Genomic DNA, 25018 nt, shown 5'->3' on the forward strand with positions numbered 1-25018 from the left:
CATCACGGCCGCCAGGCACTCGCATCGGCATCTCAGCGATGCGGCGAGCACGCACGCGCGCGACGCTGTCTGCGCACACAGGCCGTATAAACGCAGCCAGTCAGAGAAGTAGAACCACCCTGCGGCCGTAAAAAGTCGTACGGCCTTCGGGTAGTGGTTAACCTTTCAATTTATCGTTCGTTCGGCAGAAAAATTTCCAAACTTGTCCATCGTTTTTTCAGCTCAAAAACGTCCCAACGATTATTGATTTTGTGCCCATTAACTGGCCGAAAAACAAACGAACTGTCTAATGACCGAATTTCGGCCGCTTTGTCGTATAGTTTATGGCCAGCATAAACGTGCCGATAATGGTCAACAATGAATTCATATTGATTTAAATTCATGATGTTAATTAAAAAGTCAAAGATAATACGAATATATATAAAATATATATTTTTTTAAACTGTCATTTTCGGTTTCAGTTGTCGACCAAGTGCATCCTGCGTTTTCGATTTCGCACCAACATTTCCATTCGGTACACCTCTAATTTTGATGCTTCTATGGCCAGCTTTACAATACATTTCAAGACGCATGGAGGGTTGGGGGGTCTGATCCTAAGAACTTACAATCTAAAGCTAGAATTGCTTCCAAGAACCAATCTGATTCCTTGTCTTATTTAGCCAGAGAATGGAAGATGTGACCTGACTGGTGGCTGTGGAGGACAGTTGTACTTTTGCTGTCATTTCTTTGATGAATCAGCCATTGCTGTGACAATGAAGCTTTCCTGGCATGGATACTCAGCTGATACAGTGTATGTGGAGGAGGGGCAAGCAGCAGGCTCAGCTAAAGGGATGCAGGGGATGCCCTTACCTTCTAGAACTCCCCCTCTACTCCATGCTTCTAGTAGGGATCAGGCAGAGGACTGGGTGTGTGCTCCTCCACAAGCCTTCACCTTATTGAATCGGAAGGTTATGGAGGAGCACTGGGGACAGCAGATGTAGGAGCTGTCATGGAGACAATGCCTGGGCTCCTCCATTCAGTGTGAGCCTTGTGCTGCCTATGCTGGACCTTGCCTCCTCCAGACTCATGGGGGAGTGACATTGTCATCTGCAGATCCCCCTTATGTCCTCCATCATCTGGAATCTCCATGCACTGCACCTTGTATTCCTAGAAGCAGCATGCAGCACCCTCCAGGAATATAATCTAAGCCATTGTCAGGACGGGGCGCCGCTTGCATTGGCTTGCATTGGATGCTGACTTGCTTTATAACACATCGCACTGGAGGGGTCCTCCAAGCCTGACATCACAATGGCCAGCGCAAGGAGCATCGAGCTGGAGCATTTCGACGAGAGGAAGAACAAGCAGAGACAATCCAGGAGAGGAGGGGGAGGGCAGAGCAGCGGCTCGGGACCGGGTGCCAGGGGGAACGGTTTGATCCCCAGCCCTGCGCATAGTGCCCACTGCAGCTTCTACCGCACCCGTACCCTGCAGGCGCTCAGCTCCGAGAGGAAGGCCAAGAAGGTGCGCTTCTACCGCAATGGAGACCGCTACTTCAAGGGGCTTCCCTATGCCGTGTCCTCTGAACGTTTCCGATCCTTTGATGCTCTACTCATGGAGCTCACCCGATCCCTCTCCGACAATGTCAACCTCCCCCAAGGCGTGCGATGTATCTACACACTGGATGGAGCTAAGAAGATCACCAGCCTGGAGGAACTGCAAGAAGGTAATTGTCGGGGCATGATCACCCAGCTGTATGATGATGAGCACAGGTCACTTATAATATGATGAGCACAGGTCACTTATAATATGATGAGCACAGGTCGCTTATAAGACGATGAGCACATGTCACCTATAAGATAATGAGCACAGGTCACCTATAAGACGATGAGCACAGGTCACCTATGAGATGATGAGCACAGGTCACTTATGAGATGATGAGCACAGGTCATCTATGAGATGATGAGCACAGGTCACCTATAACATAATGAGCACAGGTCACCTATAAGATGATGAGCACAGGTCCTCTATAAGATGATGATCACAGGTCACCTATAAGATAATGAGCACAGGTCATCTATAAGATGATGATCACAGGTCACCTATAATGTGATGAGCACAGGTCCCCTATAATGTGATGAGCACAGGTCACCTATGAGATGATGAGCACAGGTCACCTATAAGATAATGATCACAGGTCACCTATAAGATGATGAGCACAGGTCACCTATGAGATGATGAGCACAGGTCACCTATAAGATAATGAGCACAGGTCATCAATAAGATGATGATCACAGGTCACCTATAATGTGATGAGCACAGGTCCCCTATAATGTGATGAGCACAGGTCACCTATGAGATGATGAGCACAGGTCACCTATAAGATAATGATCACAAGTCACCTATAAGATTATGAGCACAGGTCACCTATGAGATGATGAGCACAGGTCACCTATGAGATGATGAGCACAGGTCACATATAAGATGATGAGCACAGGTCACCTATGAGATGATGAGCACAGGTCACCTTTAACATAATGAGCACAGGTCACCTATGAGATGACGAGCACAGGTCACCTATAAGATAATGATCACAGGTCACCTATGAGATGATGAGCACAGGTCACCTATGAGATGATGAGCACAGGTCACCTATAAGATAATGATCACCTATAAGATCATGATCACAGGTCACCTATGAGATGACGAGCACAGGTCACCTATAAGATAATGATCACAGGTCACCTATGAGATGATGAGCACAGGTCATCTATAAGATAATGATCACAGGTCACCTATGAGATGGTGAGCACAGGTCACCTATGACTATGAGATGACGAGCACAGGTCATCTATGAGATGATGAGCACAGGTCACCTACAAGATGATGAGCACAGGTCACCTACGAGATGATGAGCACAGGTCACCTACGAGATGATGAGCACAGGTCACCTATGACTATGAGATGACGAGCACAGGTCATCTATGAGATGATGAGCACAGGTCACCTACAAGATGATGAGCACAGGTCACCTACGAGATGATGAGCACAGGTCACCTACGAGATGATGAGCACAGGTCACCTACGAGATGATGAGCACATGTCACCTATGAGATGATGAGCACAGGTCACCTATGAGATGATGAGCACAGGTAATCTAGATGACGAGCACAGGTCACCTAAGAGATGATGAGTACAGGTCACCTATGAGATGATGAGCACAGGTCACCTACGAGATGATGAGCACAGGTCACCTATGAGATGATGAGCACATGTCACCTATGAGATGATGAGCACAGGTCACCTATGAGATGACGAGCACAGGTCATCTAGATGACGAGCACAGGTCACCTAAGAGATGATGAGCACAAATCACCTATTAAGTGATGAGCACAAGTCACCTATGAGATAATGAGCACAGGTCACCTATAACATACTGAGCACAGGTCACCTATGAGATGATGAGCACAGGTCACCTATGAGATGATGAGCACAGGTAATCTAGATGACGAGCACAGGTCACCTAAGAGATGATGAGTACAGGTCACCTATGAGATGATGAGCACAGGTCACCTACGAGATGATGAGCACAGGTCACCTATGAGATGATGAGCACATGTCACCTATGAGATGATGAGCACAGGTCACCTATGAGATGACGAGCACAGGTCATCTAGATGACGAGCACAGGTCACCTAAGAGATGATGAGCACAAATCACCTATTAAGTGATGAGCACAAGTCACCTATGAGATAATGAGCACAGGTCACCTATAACATACTGAGCACAGGTCACCTATGAGATGATGAGCACAGGTCACCTATGAGATGATGAGCACAGGTCACCTATGAGATGATGAGCACAGGTCACCTATAAGATGACGAGCACTGGTCACCTATTAAATGATGAGCACAGGTCACCTATGAGATGATGAGCACAGGTCACCTATAACATGAAGAGCACAGGTCACCTATTAAATGATGAGCACAGGTCACCTATGAGATGACGAGCACAGGTCACCGATGAGATGATGAGCACAGGTCATCTATAAGATAATGATCACAGGTCACCTATGTGATGATGAGCACAGGTCACCTATGAGATGATGAGCACAGGTCACCTATGAGATGATGAGCACAGGTCACCTATGAGATGACGAGCACAGGTCACCTATGAGATGACGAGCACAGGTCACCTAGAATGTGCTGCATCACTCTTCATGCAGCATCACTACTCCTCAGACATTCTCTGCCTTGTAGATGGAGGTGGTACCTGAGCAAGATGGCTCTGTGTTTTAATTATCTGCATTAGAATGCTGGGACATGCTCCTGGCAGCAGTGAGTGGCAGGCCTGGGAAGCAGCACTCATGCAATGTATAGGGGTCTGGCCATGGCTGAGGATTCTATCTGATGGGTTAACTGGGAGCTGACACATCAACCACAGCTGTTCAGATCTAATATGATGCTTCCTTCTGCATTCCCCTATGAATATATAGGCTTCCCCACAACACCATGTGACCTCTAATCAATAACAGGAAAGCCAGAGCAATATACTTGTTTATGCACCAACAGGGATACTCTGACATCATAGGCAATTAGAGAAATCTCCAGTGGGTAGGAGAGATTAAACAAATCCATTCATGGCTCTTAACTACTAATTGGATACTGTACATTTGTTGCATTTCTCTCTGTTATTATGACAGACAGAAGCCAGAAATATGGTATTTGTGTGTCTGGTTTGGCCAGGCTTTGCTTCCTTGCAGGCTAAGCAGGCTTTCGGCTTCTGTAATCTGCAATCAGCAGGTGGTCCCCCAGTCATCTGCCAGGTTTCTTCATCATTCTACAACACATATACGCTACAATGTATTTCTGTGTGTTTATAAACCATCTTTGTACAACAATCATACACTAGAATGGACCCTGATACACTACAAAGTATTTATATGTATTTGTATATCATCGTTCTACAACATTCATACACAACTATGTATCTATATGTGTTTAGAAATGATCGCTTTGCAACAATGATACACTATCGTGTATTAGTAAATAATTATTGTACAACACTGATACACTACCATGTATTTATAAATCGTCATTCTACAAAATAGACACACTACCATGTATGTATATGTACAAATCATCAACACAGATGCACTACCATGTATTTATATGTATTTAAAAAAAAAACGCTAATACTCTACCATGTGTAACTATTTATATATATATATATATATATATATATATATATATATATATATATATATATATATATATATAAATATATATATATATATATATATATATATAAAAATATATATATATATAAAACTATATATATATATATATAAAACTATATTATTATTATTATTATTTTAGGTACTTATATAGCGCTATCAATTTACGCAGCACTTTATATATACATTGTACATTTACATCGGTCCCTACCCTCAAGGAGCTTACAATCTATTTTTATATATATATATATATATATATATATATATATATATATATATATATTCATATATATATTCATATATATCATCATTCTACAACACAGATACACTGCCATGTATTTAGGCTAAGTTCACACTATATGCGGGTGCAGGACTGTGTGTAACCCCACGCTTTCCTGCATCAAAAACACGTTGCTGTTAGCAGAGGTTCGGGGGTGCCATCAATTCTTCACGACACCACCACGCACTGCAAACCACAGCATGGTTTCATGTGCTGGGAACCGCATAGCACTATGCATTTTCACAGCGGCTGTGATTTTGTAAAAGGCGCAGGGACCATTTCCTTGGGCTTTCCATATGTCATGCAGCCCATTTAAATGAATGGACTGCTGTTTCCATGCAAACATGTCCTCTGAGAAACTGGCATAGTGTGCGAGCTGCGTTTTGCACGGGCATGGCAGCCCCTTTCATTTGAATGGGCTGCCGTGGCTCCTGAAATGCAGGGAAAAGGTCCCTGCAGCATTTAAAAAAAATCACAGCCCGCATGGGAACCACTATGTTGTTCCCAAGGTGAGTGTGTTTTCCAGGCCGTTTTTCTGTGCAAGTGGTTGCAGCTGCAGGAACCGGATGGACCTGCAGCAGGAACTGCCCTCACAGATGTGAACTACCCTCACAGATGTGAACTACCCTCACAGATGTGAACCTAGCCTCATGCCGCGTACACACGATAATTTTTCAGCATGAAAAATGATCGTTAACGAAAAACCCGCGCATGCTCAGAAGCAAGTTATGAGACGGGAGCGCTCGTTCTGGTAAAACTACCATTCGTAATGGAGTAAGCACATTCATCACGCTGTAACAGACAGAAAGCTGCAAGATACGGAGCGGCAGGATCCGGGAACCGCGAGTAGCAGGGGGGCGGGGCGTGCACGTAATGTCATTGCCCTTTTTGCATGGAGAGTTAGGATCAGGTGTCACTCGTCAGAACACCGGGAGCCGCGAGCAGCAGGGGGCGGGGCACACACGTGATGTCACGGCCCTTTATTGTACAGAGAGTCAGGACCAGGTGTCACTCGTCAGAACATTGGGAGCCGCGAGCAGCAGGGGCGGGGGAAGGAACGTGACATCACGCCCCTTCTCGCAGCTTTTCAAGACCTGTAGTGAGGAGCAGGGCGTCACTTGTTTGCTGGGGAAACCCAGCAGTCCCAACAAACAAATGGTTGCAGACATTTATGATTATACTGGCGGTCCGGGCAGAAGCGTCACTCAGTCTTTAGTGACGGCCGATCTAGAACCTAACTGGACAAAGGCCATAGCCAATTTATTCAGTGAACCTAACTGGACAAAGGCCATAGCCAATTTATTCAGTTGGAGGTATTTACTATGAACCTTCAAATTCTGTGAGTGTTACATCCAACACTTGTGAAACGATTTATAGGATTACTCCTGTATAAAAAAAGAGCCCAGTTAAGTTAAGGTATAACTATTTTTAATATAGTACAAGGAAGGGTTGTTTTTACTTGCATTAGGTAGTTCTCAACCCCTGAAAAGCAATTTGCAGTGGTTTAGAGCTTTTTTTTTATATTTAACAATTTATTTTTTATTTTTTTCAAATAGAACAGTAAAAAAGATAAGATTACAAACCATGGACATCATATAGGGTTAACAGCAGACCAATGTACAAAAATAAAAACATAGGTCATGGAGGACACAATAGGTGCAACAGCACTAAAACTTCAAATAATGTGCACAATGCTAACATAGAAACAATACGCTGAGCAACCAGGTTTTGTGGGCAGTGAAGCCCTGTACACACGGGTCAGAATCTCGTCAGGAAAAAAACGTTGTTTTTCCTGACGAGGTTCTTGGCAAGAATATTTTGCCACCCGAGTGTAAAGACACTCCATTGAAAAAAAACCGCGGTTCTTTTGAATGGCAAGAACGCGGTGACATCATCGCGTATGACGAGCATGTGCTCGTCACATTCAATGCCGTCGCCGCACCCTACCTATGCCTAGGAAGTCAAAGTCATTTCGAGCATGCACGGGTTTTCACGGCGACAGGTAAGTATACACTCTCGGGTTTATTGGCAGGAAAACACTGCCGAGAATCACAACGAGAAAAAGAGAGCAGGTTCTCTATTTTTCTCGTCGAGATTTCAGGCAGTTTTCTTGACGAGAAACCTGAAAGCCTCGTACACACGCACGGTATACTCGGCAAGAAATCTCTGCCAGCAGTTTTCTTGCTGGTTCTTGCTGTGTAAACTGAGCGTGTGTACGAGGCTTTAGTCCCAAACCAATGGGACTGCTAACAACAAGGCAGGACCCAGGAGTGGAGGCTAACACCCAGCCTACTGCCCTTGTAAAAAAAATCCAGATAACAACCAAGAGAAAAGAGGAGGGAAAAAAAGAGCAGGAAAGAGTAAAGTCCTGAGCTCATCACTCCTGTGAGTGGAAAATTTGGAGAGAAATGCAGAGATCTCATAAGGAGTCCTCTCGCAAGTGCCAGGGCTCCCATACCACTCTGTGACTTTCTAGCTTATCAGCAAGGTGTGCTGTAAGGGACTCCACAGTCTCAAAAATCCTTAATTATAGCATATAGCTCAATGGGAGTAAGTGGCAATTGCAACTTTCTGTGGAGAGCTACTAGACACCTAGCAGCCGTCAGGATTTGACACGCCAATTTCTTAGCAAGTTTAGGCAACCTAGGCAAGCCTAGTCAAACAGTCATTGTAAAAGGTCCTGGACCGACTGCCATATGGTTGTAGGAGCGGACTTTGCCATTAGATATGTAGCAAAGTGCAGCGGTCTCTAATGCAACACCAACAATGATCTGAAGCCGAGGGATATATGGTTTGCAGGCAGGTAGAGGTCATGTACCAAAGAAATAGCACTTTATATGTGTTCTCGATATAGAGGATACCGATTAAGATTTTAGCTGCTTGAGACCATAAAATCTGCCACTTTTCTATGGGTAATTCTTCCCTAATAGCATATACCGATGCTTGCCCTCAGTATCCATAGAATACTCATTCAGTAATTTGTAAATATGCCATTTTTGTGATGGGCCGGCAAGCACTATTCGCTCAGATGGAGTCAATTTAGAAAATTGAAGGTTGGGGGCAAAGGATCTGAAGAAAGCTCAACGGGGCAAGTCCATGTTTTTCTCAAAGTTCCTCAGAGGATAAAAATGAGGCAAAGAGAACCAAATTAGGTATCCTATGTTTCTAATAGTTCCAAATGAAATTCAAAAGATCCACCTGAAGGTTCAGAAGATGTGGCGTAGGGATCGGTAGGATAGTGAAATAGTACAGTATCCTAGGTAAAATCTAAATTTTAAGTAACGCTATATGGGCTAGCCAGGAGATTCGGTAATGTTTCCATTTAGATAAGAGAAGATCTTATTAGCACAAAATGTGTGTTAAAATTAGCTCCATAATGAGAATCATATTGCGGTAGAGCTGGTTTATAGGCGTTCAGGAGGAAATAGTTCCACCTCCACCTCTTGTGTCCCAGAAACACAAAATAAAGAGAGAGGAAATATCCTGCATGTGAGAGAAGTTCCCCTTCTTTACAGGTAATCCAGGTGGAGGGCTTGCCCTGACCTCTGAGGCCTCGTACACAGGACCGAGTTTCTCTGCAAAAACCAGCAATAACCTTGCTGGGAGATATTTTTTTGCAGAGGAAACCGGTCGTGTGTACATTTTCGTTGAGGAAACTGTCGAGAACCTCGACGAGCCAAAAAGAGAGTAAGTTCTCTATTTTCTCGATGGGAGTCTGATTTGGCTCGTCGAGTTTCTGGTCGGGCTGGTTTTTCGACGAGAAACTCGAGCGTCTGTATGCTAAGAAACCCGCGCTTGCTCAGATTAAAGTATGAGAGTAAAAGTAGCATTTGTTATGGAGATAACACATTTTTAAAGCTGTAACAGACTGAAAAGTGCAAATCGTCTCTTACCAAACTTTTATTTAACACGCAAACACATGAAATTAGCAAAAGCAGCCCCAAGAGTTTAGCCAGTGGAATCGAACTTCCCCTGCCGTTGTATGTGTTGTATGTCACCGTGTTTGAGAACGAGGAGATTTTGGCTTGACTGTGTGTACGAGTTCCTCGACAAGCCTAACAAGGAACTCGACGAGGAAAACTATGTGTTTCGCCCGTCGAGTTTCTCGGTCGTGTGTACGAGGCCTGATACTGATAAGCACTATAACGTTTTAGATTTCCCCTTACTTCCTGTTTTCGTGACCATGGTCATCAGGACAAAATGAGGGAAGCATCTTTAAAGCGGGGGTTCACCCTTAGAGGGCACTTTTCCCCCTTAGATTCCTGCTCGTTTTTACTAGGGGAATCGGCTATTTATTTTAAAATATGTGCAGTACTTACCCGTTTACGAGATGCATCCTCTCCGTCGCTTCCGGGTATGGGCTTCGGGAATGGGCGTTCCTTCTTGATTGACAGTCTTCCGAGAGGCTTCCGACGGTCGCATCCATCGCGTCACGATTTTCCGAAAGAAGCCGAACGTCGGTGCGCAGGCGCAGTATAGAGCCGCACCGACGTTCGGCTTCTTTCGGCTACGAGTGACGCGACGGATGCGACCGTCGGAAGCCTCTCGGAAGGCTGTCACTCAAGAAGGAACGCCCGCTCCCGAAGACCCATACCCGGAAGCGACGGAAGAAGATGCAGCTCGAAAACGGGTAAGTACTGCTCATATTTTAATACAAATAGCCGATTCCCCTAGACCGAACGAGCAGGAAGCTAAGGGGATAAAAAATTTTTTTTTACAAATGGGTGAACTCCCGCTTTAAGTCCTGACACAGATAGCAAAAAATGTTGACAGAGGGTCTAATCCTTCCCCATGCTATCCTAAAACATACACTATTCTTTATTTTATTCTTTCTTCATCCAGAGTGTCTCAGTTTTCTAGTATTGCTCTTTTGATCCTGGCATTCCGACAAGCTGAATTATATAGATACTGGGTAGCAATTTTCTTAGAGTATGTCCTTGAAAACACTTTTCTTTTTGGTTATGGATACATTGGGAAAGAATAATAACCCCTGTTATTGTTTAATACTATGCAAAGCTCCTTATTACTTCCCTATTGAAAAGTGTGAATACAGTTGATAATATAAAACTCAGAAAGTCGACCAGTTCTAGCAGCTTGTTAATTTTATTCATTGCCAGCAGTTGCCTTTTTTTTTTTGCCCACCTTCCAAGCCAAGTCGCCAGGACACTATTTCTAGTCGCCATGGCGACCTGGCGACCGGGATTTGTCGAGCCCTGGTTTTAAGACTACTGTAAGCAGATCCCCTGCTGATCAAAGCCAAACAGGACCAATGTCACATTCATGCCTGTTCAGTTTCTGCAGAGCGGACATCAACAGACCTAGATGTAGGAGGGTGTAAACAGACACAAGTCCATTTACATCCACCTGTCCATAGGGATCCATTGACCTTCCATCAGGTCTCCCTTTATGCCCTCGTGAAACATCCATAAAGCTGAAGTTTAGCTAAAGAGAATCCATACAGCTTTAGTCACATCACTTACCTGTGATGAAGTATCTCCCACACTGTTCAGGCAGCTGAATCCTAGAAAACTCTTCTGTGCATGGATGCCTGTCCTCTTCCTGGTCCTTCTGATGCTGCAAGGCTTGAGGCAGAACAATTTCAGAGATGGTCTGACTGCAACCCACTCCTCCTCCGCCTTCAACTTTTCGAAAATTTCTTTCATTGCTTTCACTGTCAGTAACATGATCTGTGAATGAAGGAGTTCCCCTCCATTCACAGATTATGTTACACGTAGTCTAATCAGTGAAACAATTTTTCTCAATGGAGGAGGAAGTAGGATGGAATTTCCCCATCAGACCATCTGTACTGCTGTCATATACACATATTCGCCAGCACACCAAGGATCATTTAAAAAAACGTCCAAAAATGTATTGCATATTTAGCAAACCAAAAAAGCAACGTTTCGAGGTCGCACAGGACCTCTTCGTCAGGCAAAAGATACAAACAGAATGCAGCACACGTGTGCTGCATTCTGTTTGTATCTTTTGCCTGACGAAGAGGTCCTGTGCGACCTAGAAAAGTTGCTTTTTTGGATCGCTAAATATGCAATACATTTTTGGACGTTTTTTTTAAATGATCCTTGGTGTGCTGGCGAATATGTGTATATGATCTGCTTTCCGGTGCCCAGCCGGTAATCGCTTCAGCACCCTTTTACCTATTGGCTAATTTCCTGGAAGGTGTGCATTTGGAATATTTTTGCATCTGTACTGCTGTTCTGCCTGAAGACCCAAAGATGTTAACCCCTCTAGCCCTGAAAGTTCAGAGCCAGAAAGACGACAGGCAACCCTGCAGTGAAGATTTCTCCAGGACACTGCACATTATGGACTAACTTCAAAACAGGTGGGTGTTATAACTAAAGCTATAGAGCATTTTTTGCTTTTAGCTTAACTTCAGAACGCTGTGATGTGTCAGAACGCTGTGATGTGTCAGAACGCTGTGATGTAAAACACAACGACGTGCTGAAAAAAAACGAAGTTCAATGCTTCCAAGCATGCGTCGACTTGATTCTGAGCATGCGTGGATTTTTAACCGATGGTTGTGCCTACTAACGATCGTTTTTTTCCCATTGGTTAGGAATCCATAGGTTAAATTTAAAGCAACTTGGCTTTTTTTAACCTATGGTAAATAACCTATGGGGCCTACACACGATCGGTTTGGACTGATGAAAACGGTCCATCAGACCGTTGTCCTCTGGTTAACCTATCGTGTGTACGAGGCCTAAGGATAGTTATGGTAAGTTAGAAAGGTTGTTGCATTTTTATATAACTCTTGATATCCTGGACCAGCCTACCCCTAATGGGTTCAAACTGTAGACATGGACTGGACATCAAGTTAACTAGATAGTTGCATCCAGATAAACTCATAACTCAAAACAAGAAAGGAGAAATTGAAAGAAAGCAAGTCCAAGATGATAATATACATCAAAAATATACTCATATGAGAATTCAGGTTATTTCAAACTTAGGGACAAAGTTACAAATTACACCTGATTAAATAATTCGAGGCTCTAGGGTAAGATAAGCAGATATACCAATTTTATTTAAAAGTAATGGTGTAGTAGCTAGCATCAGTTTGTACCATGCTTGAATATTTAGTCTGGATATGACAGTTAAAGCAGAGTTCCATCCTAAAGTGGAACTTCCGCTCGTCTGATTCCCCCCCCCCCCCCCGGTGCCACAATTGGCACCTTTCGGGGGGGGGCAGGATGTCCTTTCCCACTTCCGGGAGTCCGGGCCATGGCCATTGACCTCACCGTGGGGCTCCCTCCTCCTCCCCCAGCTGCCGGGCCAATAGGAGAGAGGAGTGGGGCATCGCGTATGCGCAGAAGGGTTCCCGGCGTAAAGCCGAAAGGCTACACTGCCGGGTTTCCTTACCCGCAATGGCGGTGGCAGCACCTGACAGCTGATGTAAACATCAGCTGTGGTGCTGACATCGAGGGACTCCTGGACAGCTAAGTGTATTATTAAAAGCCAGCAGCTGCAGTATGTGAAGCTGCTGGCTTTTAATTAAAATATTTTGGGCCGGAACACTGCTTTATAAAAATTGGGTGCATCAATGGATTTCCACAGGTTGGTAATTGTGAGCCTTGCTGCTATTAATGTATTCATTATAGTTGTTCTATATGTTATGGGGATATATCCAGATTTAAACCCAATAGGGCTGTAGTAGGAGTAAGCTTGGTTAGATTTTCATAAAAGTTGCTACTGATTTCCAAAAGCTATGTAAGTTTTTTCAGCTCCATAAGATGTGCAAAAGGTTGCCTGTCTGTTCATTACATCTCCAACATATGTCAGATGTAGAGGGGTATATTTTTTATAATTTGTATGGGGTCAAATACCATCTATTCACTATTTTTTGTGTGTTGTCCCAATGTTTGATACAAGAGTAAGATTTACTAGATATAAGAATGGATTTCTTCCATTGGTCCCAAGAGAATTATTGAGCTAAGTCTTTCTCCAACTTAATCAATCATATGAGGGTTTTTAATATTATTTGGTGGGCCGCCTAACTTTAGTTTTAACTAAATGAGAAAGCTTTTTAATTTGTAACCTTGGATGAAGCAATCCTTTAATAATGCACATTGGTTGATATATTCTTGTAGCCAGCATAATGAGGCTTACAGATGCTTTTCCCTAGATGTATATCTGTACAAGGTCTAGTGACATTGTTAAATGGAAGCTTGTTCTTGTGCTGTCTACCTGACTTAAATCTGACAAGGCCTGGTGACAACTGGTTCACCCTTTTTAACCTAATTTGCTTTCCATTCTGGATTGATTATTGTGGAAGGGACAGACAAGCGTTGGGTTACATTTCCAAACAAGCATGCTGATCTGCGGTGTTCTGGTAGAGAAACAGTTTCACACCTTATTATTGAACTAGTTATGATTCTTAATATGTACTATAAAGCAGCAGCAGATCGGAAAGTCAAGTGACAGCCTTACAGACCTATTCTTCTAAAGGATCCAGAATCCTCCTGACAACAAACAGCTTCCAACAGTACCAACTTGTCAAATCACAATTATTACCATGGACTTGTCAAATCACCATTATTACCATGGGCTTGTCAAATCACCATTATTACTATGGGCTTGTCAAATCACCATTATTACTATGGGCTTGTCAAATCACCATTATTACTATGGGCTTGTCAAATCACAATTATTACCATGTACTCGTCAAATCACCATTATTACTATGGGCTTGTCAAATCACCATTATTACTATGGGCTTGTCAAATCACCATTATTACTATGGGCTTGTCAAATCACCATTATTACTATGGGCTTGTCAAATCACCATTATTACTATGGGCTTGTCAAATCACCATTATTACTATGGGCTTGTCAAATCACCATTATTACTATGGGCTGCTCAAATCACCATTATTACTATGGGCTTGTCAAATCACCATTATTACTATGGGCTTGTCAAATCACCATTATTACTATGGGCTTGTCAAATCACAATTATTACCATGGGCTTGTCAAATCACCATTATTACTATGGGCTTGTCAAATCACCATTATTACTATGGACTTGTCAAATCACCATTATTACTATGGACTTGTCAAATCACCATTATTACTTTGGGCTTGTCAAATCACCATTATTACTATAGGCTTGTCAAACCACCATTATTACTATGGACTTGTCAAATCACCATTATTACTATGGACTTGTCAAATCACCATTATTACTATGGACTTGTCAAATCACCATTATTACTATGGGCTGCTCAAATCACCATTATTACTATGGGCTGCTCAAATCACCATTATTACTATGGGCTTGTCAAATCACCATTATTACTATGAGCTTGTCAAATCACCATTATTACTATGGGCTTGTCAAATCACAATTATTACCATGGGCTTGTCAAATCACCATTATTACTATGGGCTTGTCAAATCACCATTATTACTATGGGCTTGTCAAATCACCATTATTACTATGGGCTTGTCAAATCACCATTATTACTATGGGCTTGTCAAATCACCATTATTACTATGGGCTTGTCAAATCACCATTATTACTATGAGCTTGTCAAATCACCATTATTATTATAGGCTTGTCAAATCACCATTATTACTATGGGCTTGTCAAATCACCATTATTACTATGAGCTTGTCAAATCACCATTATTATTATAGGCTTGTCAAATCACCATTATTACTATGGGCTTGTCAAATCACCATTATTACTATGAGCTTGTCAAATCACCATTATTACTATGAGCTTGTCAAATCACCATTATTACTATGGGCTTGTCAAATCACCATTATTACTATGGGCTTGTCAAATCACAATTATTACCATGGGCTTGTCAAATCACAATTATTACCATGGGCTTGTCAAATCACAATTATTACCATGGGCTTGTCAAATCACCATTATTACTATGGGCTTGTCAAATCACCATTATTACTATGGGCTTGTCAAATCACCATTATTACTATGAGCTTGTCAAATCACCATTATTGCTATGGGCTTCTCTAAATCACCATTATTACTATGGGCTTGTCAAATCACCATTATTACTATGGGCTTGTCAAATCACCATTATTACTATGGGCTTGTCAAATCACCATTATTACTATAGGCTTGTCAAATCACCATTATTACTATAGGCTTGTCAAATCACCATTATTACTATAGGCTTGTCTAAATCACCATTATTACTATGGGTTTGTCAAATCACCATTATTACTATAGGCTTGTCAAATCACCATTATTACTATGGGTTTGTCAAATCACCATTATTACTATGGGCTTGTTTACATTAACACTGTGCAAAAATACATGTCCACAGCACCCCAAAATCACAGGGAAAATAGAATTCATTATTATCTATAAAGTTCTTCTCGTTTATGCAGAGTGGTATAATAAGTGTATGATGTTTTTGAAAAACCCTGTTTACTCCATCTTTCCTGTAGTTCCTGAAAAACACACTCAATAGCATCACAAAAAAAAGAGGACTAAAGCCCTGTACACACGACCGGGAATCCAGTCGGGAAAAAAACGTTGGTTTTCCCGACAGAATTCCTGGCAGGCTTGCCTTGAAAAGCTGTGTATACACACGGCTACACAAAAACCCGCCGTTCTTTTGAATGGCAAAAACACAGTGACGTCATAGACTATGACGAGCCGGTGTATCGTCACATTAAATTTCGTCGCCGCCATCTTGCTACACCCCACGCTGACGTTGTATGCTACTGCGCATGCATTGAAGTGTTATCGAGCATGCACGTTTTTTTCCCCCTGCAGGTAAGCATACAGATGACTGTTTTTCTCGGCAGGAAACACTCTGCCGGGAATCCCGATGGGAAAATAGAGAGCAGGTTCTTTATTTTCCCGTCGGGAATCCCGGCTGTTTTTCTGACGAGAAAACTGCTAGGGAGCATACACACAGCCAGGATTCCCCAGCCAAAAGCTCTCCTGGCCGGGAAAACCGGACATGTGTACGAGGCTTAAAAAAATAAGTCTTTCCGGTGGTAAAGTACTACAGGGCCACTGTTTGAAAAGTGAAATGTTGCCATGTGCAATTTAAAATGTACCAACACAAAGCCCTCCTTTAACTTTTGATTCATGAACCATAGAAACAATAGTTAGAGGCTCCTTGCTTGCTGTGGGCACAGCAGTGCATCTGTTTTAAAATATCTACATTTTGTCAGTCATATATCATGCAGCATTGACAATGTTATTTTCAATCATTCTCATATTTTAACACTGGAAGCAATTAGCTACTACAATGATTGCATAGGTGCATAATACCTGATAACTGGTAAACAAAACTGCCCTAAAGAGGAGCTCCAGCCCCCCAAAAAATATACAAAAAAAAAAAAACAACAGCTAAAAATACTGTGGCTGCTGACTTATAATATTAGGGCACTTACCTGTCCAGGCATCCAGTGATGTCCTCACCTGAGCCGATTCTTCAATCAGCTATCGGATACTGGTCGCTGCCATCCTGACTAGGGGAAACAGGCAGTGATGCCTTACGGAATCACAGCTGGTTTCCTACTGCGCATGCGTGAAGCATGCTACACTTCAGGGGAGTCCCCATGTCTACATCAGCGGTGTCCCCATGTCCCCATCAGCAGTGTCCCCATCATTGCTGATGGGGACACCGCTGATGGGGACACCGGTGTCCCCATCAGCAGTGTCCCCATCAGCAGCGTCCCCATCAGCAGTGTCCCCATCAGCGGTGTCCCCATCAACAGCATCCCCATCAGCAGCGTCCCCATCAGCAGCATCCCCATGTCCCCATCAGCGGTGTCCCAATCAACAGCATCCCCATCAGCAGTGTCCCCATCAGCAGTGTCCCCATCAGCAGTGTCCCCATCAGCAGTGTCCCCATCAGCAGCGTCCCCATCAGCAGTGTCCCCATCAGCAGCTTCCCCATCAGCAGCGTCCCCATCAGCAGTGACCCCATGTCTCCATCAGCAAGTGTCCCCATCAACGGTGTCCCCATCAACAGCATCCCGATCAGCAGTGTCCCCATCAGCAGTGTCCCCATCAGCGGTGTCCCCATCAGCGGTGTCCCCATCAACAGCATCCCCATCAGCAGTGTCCCCATCAGCGGTGTCCCCATCAAAAGCATCCCCATCAGCGGTGTCCCCATCAACGGCATCCCCATCAGCAGTGACCCCATGTCTCCATCAGCGGTGCCCCATCAAAAGCATCCCCATCAGCGGTGTCCCCATCAGAGGTGTCCCCAGCAATGTTCCCATCAGCACAGCAATGTCCCCAGAAATATCCCCATCAGCACAGCAATGTAGCAATCTCCCCTGTAGTGTGCTTATCAGTGTTGTGCAACACGGTAACATGATCAGCCTCTGACCTCCATACTAGCTGACTTCAGGTCTTCTGCAGCTCCCTTCTCCGACGCGCGGCACCTCCCCTCTTCCCGCCCACTGTTTGAAGTTACGAGCCTTCCACGAGTGACGTCGCAGGTGCGGCACCTCCCCTCTTCCCGCCCGCTGTTTGTTAACGATCCTTCTACGAGTGTAGCAGTGGGCAGGAAGAGGGGAGGTGCCACGCCTGTGACGTCACTCGTGGAAGGATCCTAACTTCAAACAGCGGGCGGGAAGAGGGGAGGTTCCGCACCTCGGGTTCTCTTGTTAAAAAAAAAACGGCATGACAGCATGGGCGGCATTGCGGGCCGGATAAAACACACACGCGGGCCGGATGTGGCCCGCGGGCCGGGGTTTGGAGACCCCTGATCTAACCCATTGTGTTAAAAGTGTATACAAGTCTGTATTCTGCCCAATAAACTTTGCTAGATGCTACAAGCTATTTCCGGCTAGACTTGTATTCAATGCAGCTATAATAATATTTTTTTATGGTGAGACTTTCTGTAACATGAACATTTATATTGTTAGAGAATCTCTAAAATGCACAGCAGAGGGGAAGGAGGCTCCATGGTGATAGAAAAATGTCAGGGTTGAAGAGGGGGGATTAGATGACAGGTCAGTCTTTGCATTAATGTTTTGTATCTGGCATTACTCATGCATTTGGCTGTGAATCTAGTAATACAGGAATGATCTGTTGATTTCTTGCTGTGCTGAAGATAGGTTGTCTTTTTTGTTTTGCTTTTCTTAGATCTGTTGAGGCTGGAAAGACAAAAATTCTCATTTAAATTTTATATATTTAAACATTTGTACTAATTTGTAAAACAGACACATCAAAGACTTCCTCATGAATATTATTCTTACCCTTCACATTGCAAGTTTTTTTACATCTACATCTTGTCATTGCTGTTATTGGAGAAATAATCTTGTGGTGTGAATTAAATTTAGCGTTACATTAGTACTACAGCTATAAACACAAGCGTTTTGACTGACATTGCTCCGATGTCAGCGTTTTCAAATTAAGCCGCTAAAATCAGATTTGTGATTTTCAATTAGAAGAGTTTTAGCCAGATTCAAGTAGAGATACGACGGTGTATCAGTAGATATGCCGTCGTAACTCCGAATCTGCGCCGTCGTATATTTAAGCGTATTCTCAAATTGAGATACGCTTAAATGTTGCTAAGATTCGACCGCCGGCGCCGTCGTATCTTAGCTGTCAATTTACACTGGCCGCTAGGGGCGTGTACGCTGATTTACGCCTAGAATATGTAAATCAGCGAGATACGCCTATTCACGAACGTATGCTTGCCCATCGCAGTAAAGATACGTAAGGCGTTTTCAGGCGTAAAGATAAACCACCAAAAAGATGGCGCAGCCAATGTTAAGTATGGACGTCGGAAAACAGCGTAATTTACGTTTACGTCGAAACCAATGAGTCTTTGCGGCGTAATTTGGAGCATGCGTACTGGGTTACATCCACGGACGGTGCATGCGCCGTTCATTCAAAACGTCATTTACGTGGGGTGATACTTAATTTACATAAAACACGCCCACCTCTTCCACATTTGAATTAGGCGCGCTTACGCCGGCACATTTACACTACGCCGCCGTAACTTAGGACGCAAGTTGTTTGTGAATACTGTACTTGCCTCTCTAACTTACGGCGGCGTAGCGTATATGAGATACGCTACGCCTGCCTAAAGTTAGGCACGTCTACCTGAATCTGGCTATATAGGTGGTTGTACATAAGCTCAGTTTTCTGGATACTTGACATGCATATATGGCTACATTTGTAAAGCTGAATTGCAGGAATATTTAAAAGACACAAAGTAATGCAGCTCTTTGCAGTTCCAATGTAGTTCTGTATTCATTAATACATCATTAATTAAAGCAAGCAGTGTAAGTTGCTGCCTTTGAGTGATAAAGAGATGAGTTTGTAGGCAGGTGCAGTCTTTTCTCCACTGCAGGTGGTGCTCAATCACAGCAGCAATGCATATAGAGGAGTCACAGAGAAGCAGCTATCTGATTGGATGCCGGCACCCCATATAACTTTGGTGGCCATCTTGGGTCAGACAGAGTCTAATTAAGTCCAGGGTTCCTGGGTTTGGCGTGCATTTTTGCTAGTGCCAGTGTAGTAACAGGATACCTGTATGTCGGGGACAGTGCTTAGCATCAGGGAATTGATCTGGAGGAGTAGGGAAAGTGAAGGGACATGCCATCCTTCCTGGAAGCCTCCCCATTTCGGTATGGACGGGCCAGGCCGCATTCTATCACTCCTCGAGACAGGGCTGTCTTAATGAGAGGGCACACTTGGGCACTGCCCAGGGGCTCCAGCTGCATGGGAGGCCCCTGCACTTTCCCTAAAGCAGCTGGTTCTTGAGCCCATGCTGCCCCGAATTTAGGGACCCAATGATGGCACTTAGAGTGATGGATAAACAGGGGAGGCAGGCTGGCAGCACTGCGCCATGCTCTGCAGAAGATACCTATTATTTCACAGCCAGCAGGGAGGGGCAGGGCCGGAGCGCCAGTGATGGTCTGACCCCGCCCATGCAGTTTGAATGCTTGGCACTCGAAGGCCACAGGGGAAGAGCTGGAGTGGGAGCTGCTGAGTCGGCATCGCTGAGAGCCCGCCTGCGGAAGTGGCATTGTGGATGGTGTCATGGTAAGCCCAGCTGTCCAGCACTGTTTGAACCGAAAAGGCTTGGAATGCCCGAAGGGATGGTCCCTCCTCCGCCTCTCCTTTTGCCTGCTTGATTGGTATAGGCGAGTCCTTGTCACAGTGCTGGAGGTGGGTACATAGCCAAAAGTTCACATGCACTATATCTCCACTGGAAAAGGGGGTACTACATGAATGGAATAATGGTGCTGGGGGATATCAAGGGTGTATGGGGAAAACAATGCTGAGGGGCGATCTGGGGTGTATAGAGGGTAGCAATGCTTGGGGTCACTTAGGTGGCTATAGTGCTAGAGGTCTCAGGGATGTAGAGAGGTCACAGTGTAGGGTGTATCAGGGATATAGTGGGGTCACAATACAAGGGGTAAAGAATGATTGTTCATGTAGTTAATGCGGAGCTCCACCCAAAAGGGGAAGCTCCACTTGTCTGCCTTCTACCTACTTGATGTCCGTTTACCTGCACTGTCTCCATTGTAGGGGCCCCAGAGTATAACAAACATCATACTTACCTGCTCTGTGTGTTGGTTTTGCATAGAGCAGCCCCGATCCTCTTCTTCTTGGGTCCTCCGCCTGCGCTCTGGGACCTTCCCCCATAGCAAGCTGCTTGCTGTGGGGGCACTCGTGCGTACTTGCTTCCGAGACAGCTTTTTGTGTCCATAAGGCACAGAAAGCAAGGCTCAACTCGGCTTTCCGCTCCTGTCTCACTGGCTGTGATTGACAGCAACAGCCAATGGCTCCTGCCATGCTTAGTGCTCGCAGTTCATCCAGCTGTGTTAGAAAAGTGAATAAATATTCGCTTTCCTAACACTGAACCGCCAATCAGGTGCTCGGGTCTGTTACCTATCACCTGATTGGCTGAAATGACATGCGCTGTGATTGGAAGCCTAGAGAAGACATCGAAGTCATGGAGGACACCGCTCGCCACTGTCACCCGCTGCCCCAACGAGACAGACAGTGCTGGGCAGACAGCGGGCAGGTGGGGGGGGGGCACAGTGGCAGCATTCGATGGGAGCAGTTGATGGGTACAGTGGCTGCACTTGACGGTACAGTGGCTGCGTTTTACGGTACAGTGGCTGCGTTTGATGGCACGGTGGCTGCGTTTGATGGCACAGTGGCTGCATTTTATGTTTTTTTTTTCTTCAAAAAAATTCAGTTTGTTTGTGCCCCCCCCCAAAAAAATTGGAGAACCAGCCGCCACTGGGGGCTGAGAGGGGAGCTGCAAACTAAAGGTTTTTCAGCTTTTACAACCACTTTAATCATTTTGTCTATGATTTATATACACATTTGTAGCCAGTATAGTGCAAGGTACACAAGTAAAGTGACATGCTTAGACGAGACCATTTTGCTATGCTGTCCCTGTACTGTGTACTGAACTGCTGAACTTATAGTACATGACTGCAATTTGAATTTTTAAGAATATTGATGTCACCTGGCATCCTTCAGCTTTAATTTCCTGTCTATGCTATCCTGTTTTTGTGTAGTGTCAGAAGGAAATTTGAGATGTCAATTGTCATTCAAGAACACAGGATCTTGAATTATTTGTTTGAAACAAGAACTCGAATTTCACTTGTGATTACGTTTTTTTGATAATAGGTCTTCATGATCTGCATTTACCTATTAGACAAAAGTTTGAGGTTATTTTCAGAATAAAATATATTATGAAAAAATGTTGCTAAGAGAGAAATTTATATATTTTTTTAAATAAATTTGTGTTTACAGAAGAAGCTAAACTGACATTCAAGCATTCTATGTTTTAAAACATGCAATGATGCTGACATTGGCAACAACAGTGTAAATACCCAACAAAATGAAGTACCTCTAATGCTGCGTACACACAACCATTTTTAATGGTCTAGAAAAAACGTTTTTTTCAACCCGATTGTTGTTAAGCCTGCCTTGCCTACACACGATCGTGAAAAAAACATTTGAGCAAAGTGCGTGACGTACAACACGTACGACGGCACTATAAAGGGGAAGTACCATTCGGATGACGCCACCCTCGGGGCTGCTTTTGCTGATTTTGTGTTAGTAAAAGTTTGGTAAGAGGCGATTTGCGCTTTTCAGTCTGTTACAGCGTGACGAATGTGCTATCTCCATTACGAATGCTAGTTTTACCAGAACAAACGCTCCCTTCTCATTACTTGCTTTTACGACGTGAAAAACAACAACGTGAAAAACGACGCAAAAATTTAGAGCATGTTCTAAATTTTTAATGCCCATTTTTAACGTCGCAAAAAATGCTCTGGAGCCCACACACGGTCGTTTTTAATGACATAAAAAAAAAACATTTTTCACATCGTGAAAAACGGTTGTGTGTACGCGGCATTACAGTTCCTTCCTCTTGCTGCTGATGCAAATGTCTTTTAGAATTAGCGATCAAACCAGCTAAAGCTGACCATACACTAGTAGATTTTCAATTGAACATTCATACAAAACATGGGACCGTAGACAATATCTAAACTAAATAAAAACAACTTTTTGGAAGTAAACTTGGCCGCGGTCATCTTTATTATTGGTTTAAAAAAAACTCTTTATTCAAAGTTTTTTAGCACTTAAAGAAAAGGCTAAAGCCCTGTATACACGGGCCATAATCTCATCAGGAAAAAACGTTGTTTTTCCTGATGAGATTCTTGGCAAGAATCTCTTGCCGACCAAGTGTACAGACACTCCATTCAAAAGAACCACGGTTCTTTTGAATGTCAAGAACGTCATTGCGTACAACGAGTATGCGCTCGTCACATTCGATGCCGTCTCCGCCATCTTGCTGCACCCTACCTATGCCTACGAAGCTACCGCGCATGTGTCAAATTAATTTCGAGCTGCTCAGGTTTCCACTGCGACAGGTAAGTATACACACTCTCGGGTTTCTCGGCAGGAAAACACTGCCGAAAATCACGACGAGAAAATAGAGAGCAGGTTCTCTATTTTTCTCGTCGAGATTTTAGGCAGTTTTCTTGACAAGAAACCTGAATGCCTCGTACACACGCTCGGTATACTAGGCAAGAAAGCTCTGCCAGCAGTTTTCTTGCTGGTTTTTGCCGAGTAAAACAAGCGTGTGTACGAGGCTTTAGTCACTACGACTCAAGCCATAAAATGCATAGCAAGTTAAAATCACCCCATACATATACATGAAATGCCATTATCAGTTTAGTCATAAAAACTCAAGTTCGAAACTTAGATAACATAAGTCAAGTTTTAAACAAAAGGTAACCCAACCACATAATAGGCTGCAACATAAATTTTGGCGGGATGGAGGGGAGAACCAGAGAGATTTCTCCTGAGGCGAGTGAACTCCTGGGTTCCGGACCCCCTTTATATAACCCCCCAAAATGTTCTAGGAATTTTCCAGGAGGTCATGTAACCCCCTAGAAAATTCACCCTACCAATCAGCTGACCTCTCAGAGCTCCTCACGTGTCCTTACATGTGAGTAAGGAACCTTGACATCTGAATTTACTTCAAGGATCCCTAAAGGGAGATAAAGGTGGGTCCTTGAAACCCTGTAACCCCTCAATCCTTCCACAGGAGCCTTGAAACTCCCTAACTGCCACAGTCCCATAGGGAAGGGGGGAGCCTTAAAATAGGCATTTCCCTTTTCCCTCATTCATATGAAAATTTTCAGTACATTCAAAAATTTCCATCCTGCTCCTTCAAATTTTTCTGCCACTTCAAAAAGAACATCGATTTGACCCCATTAATGATTACAAATACGAACAAATTTTCTTAAAAGAAAATTCTCAAAAAAATGCCACTAGAGTATGGCCACCTTAAAATGTAAATCCACCCTAACACTAAAATCCCTGCATCTACAGACATCCATGATCTAACACTACCCTATCTAGCCCTGTAAAGAAGAAATCAGTATACATACATTTTTTGAAGCCGAACCAACCTGCTCTCCAGCGGTGGAAGCTCTGCAGAGGACACAGCCAACAACGGCTGTGAAATGAATGAGGAGTGACGTCACACATAGACTTACTATGGGGCTTCTGTTGTCGACTATGTCCTCTGCACCCACCTCCACAGCGAAGCCACAGCTGACAGCTCAGCGTCGGGGTCAGATAGGCTTCGAAAATGGTATGTTATACTGATTTATTCTTTACAGGACTAGATAGGTTAGTGTTAGATTGTTGATGTCTGTAGATGTAGAGATTTTGGTGATAGGGTGGACTTCTACTTTAACTCTAGAACAGGGGTCTCCAAACTTTTCAAACAAAGGGCCAGTTTATTGTTTTTCCGACTTTAGGAGGGCCGGATTGTGGATGTCAATGGCCCAGCACCAGTGAAAATAAATATGGCCCCAGGGCTGGTGGTCAATAGGAAGATGAGTAGTATCCCATCATTGGTATCGGTGAAAGATATAGTGCCCCAATGTTGGTGTCGGTGGAAGAAATATTGCCTCATATCAGTGGGAGGAATAGTGCCTCGAAGGCCGGATAAAGGCTAGCAAAGGGCCACATGTGGCCCTCGGGCCGCAGTTTGGAGAGCCCTGCTCTAGAAGAA

At 43.9% G+C, this 25018-nt stretch overlaps 1 protein-coding gene across 5 annotated transcripts in view; it reads left to right on the forward strand.

Annotated features, from left to right (window-relative positions):
* Positions 1-863: 863 nt before the first annotated feature.
* DCLK2 (doublecortin like kinase 2) overlaps positions 864-25018 on the forward strand; it is a 162507-nt gene continuing 138352 nt past the window's right edge. For all 5 annotated transcript variants that reach the window (XR_005744612.1, XR_005744618.1, XM_040331885.1 and 2 more), the window contains exon 1: positions 864-1702. Coding sequence is in view for 3 of the 5 variants with exons in the window: in XM_040331885.1 (XP_040187819.1) it covers positions 1288-1702 (415 nt within the window). In the remaining 2 variants the exon portion in view is untranslated. The remainder of the gene's footprint in view (positions 1703-25018) is intronic.

The sequence above is a fragment of the Rana temporaria genome, chromosome 1 (genome assembly GCF_905171775.1).
Source record: "Rana temporaria chromosome 1, aRanTem1.1, whole genome shotgun sequence".
Lineage (NCBI taxonomy): Eukaryota > Metazoa > Chordata > Amphibia > Anura > Ranidae > Rana > Rana temporaria.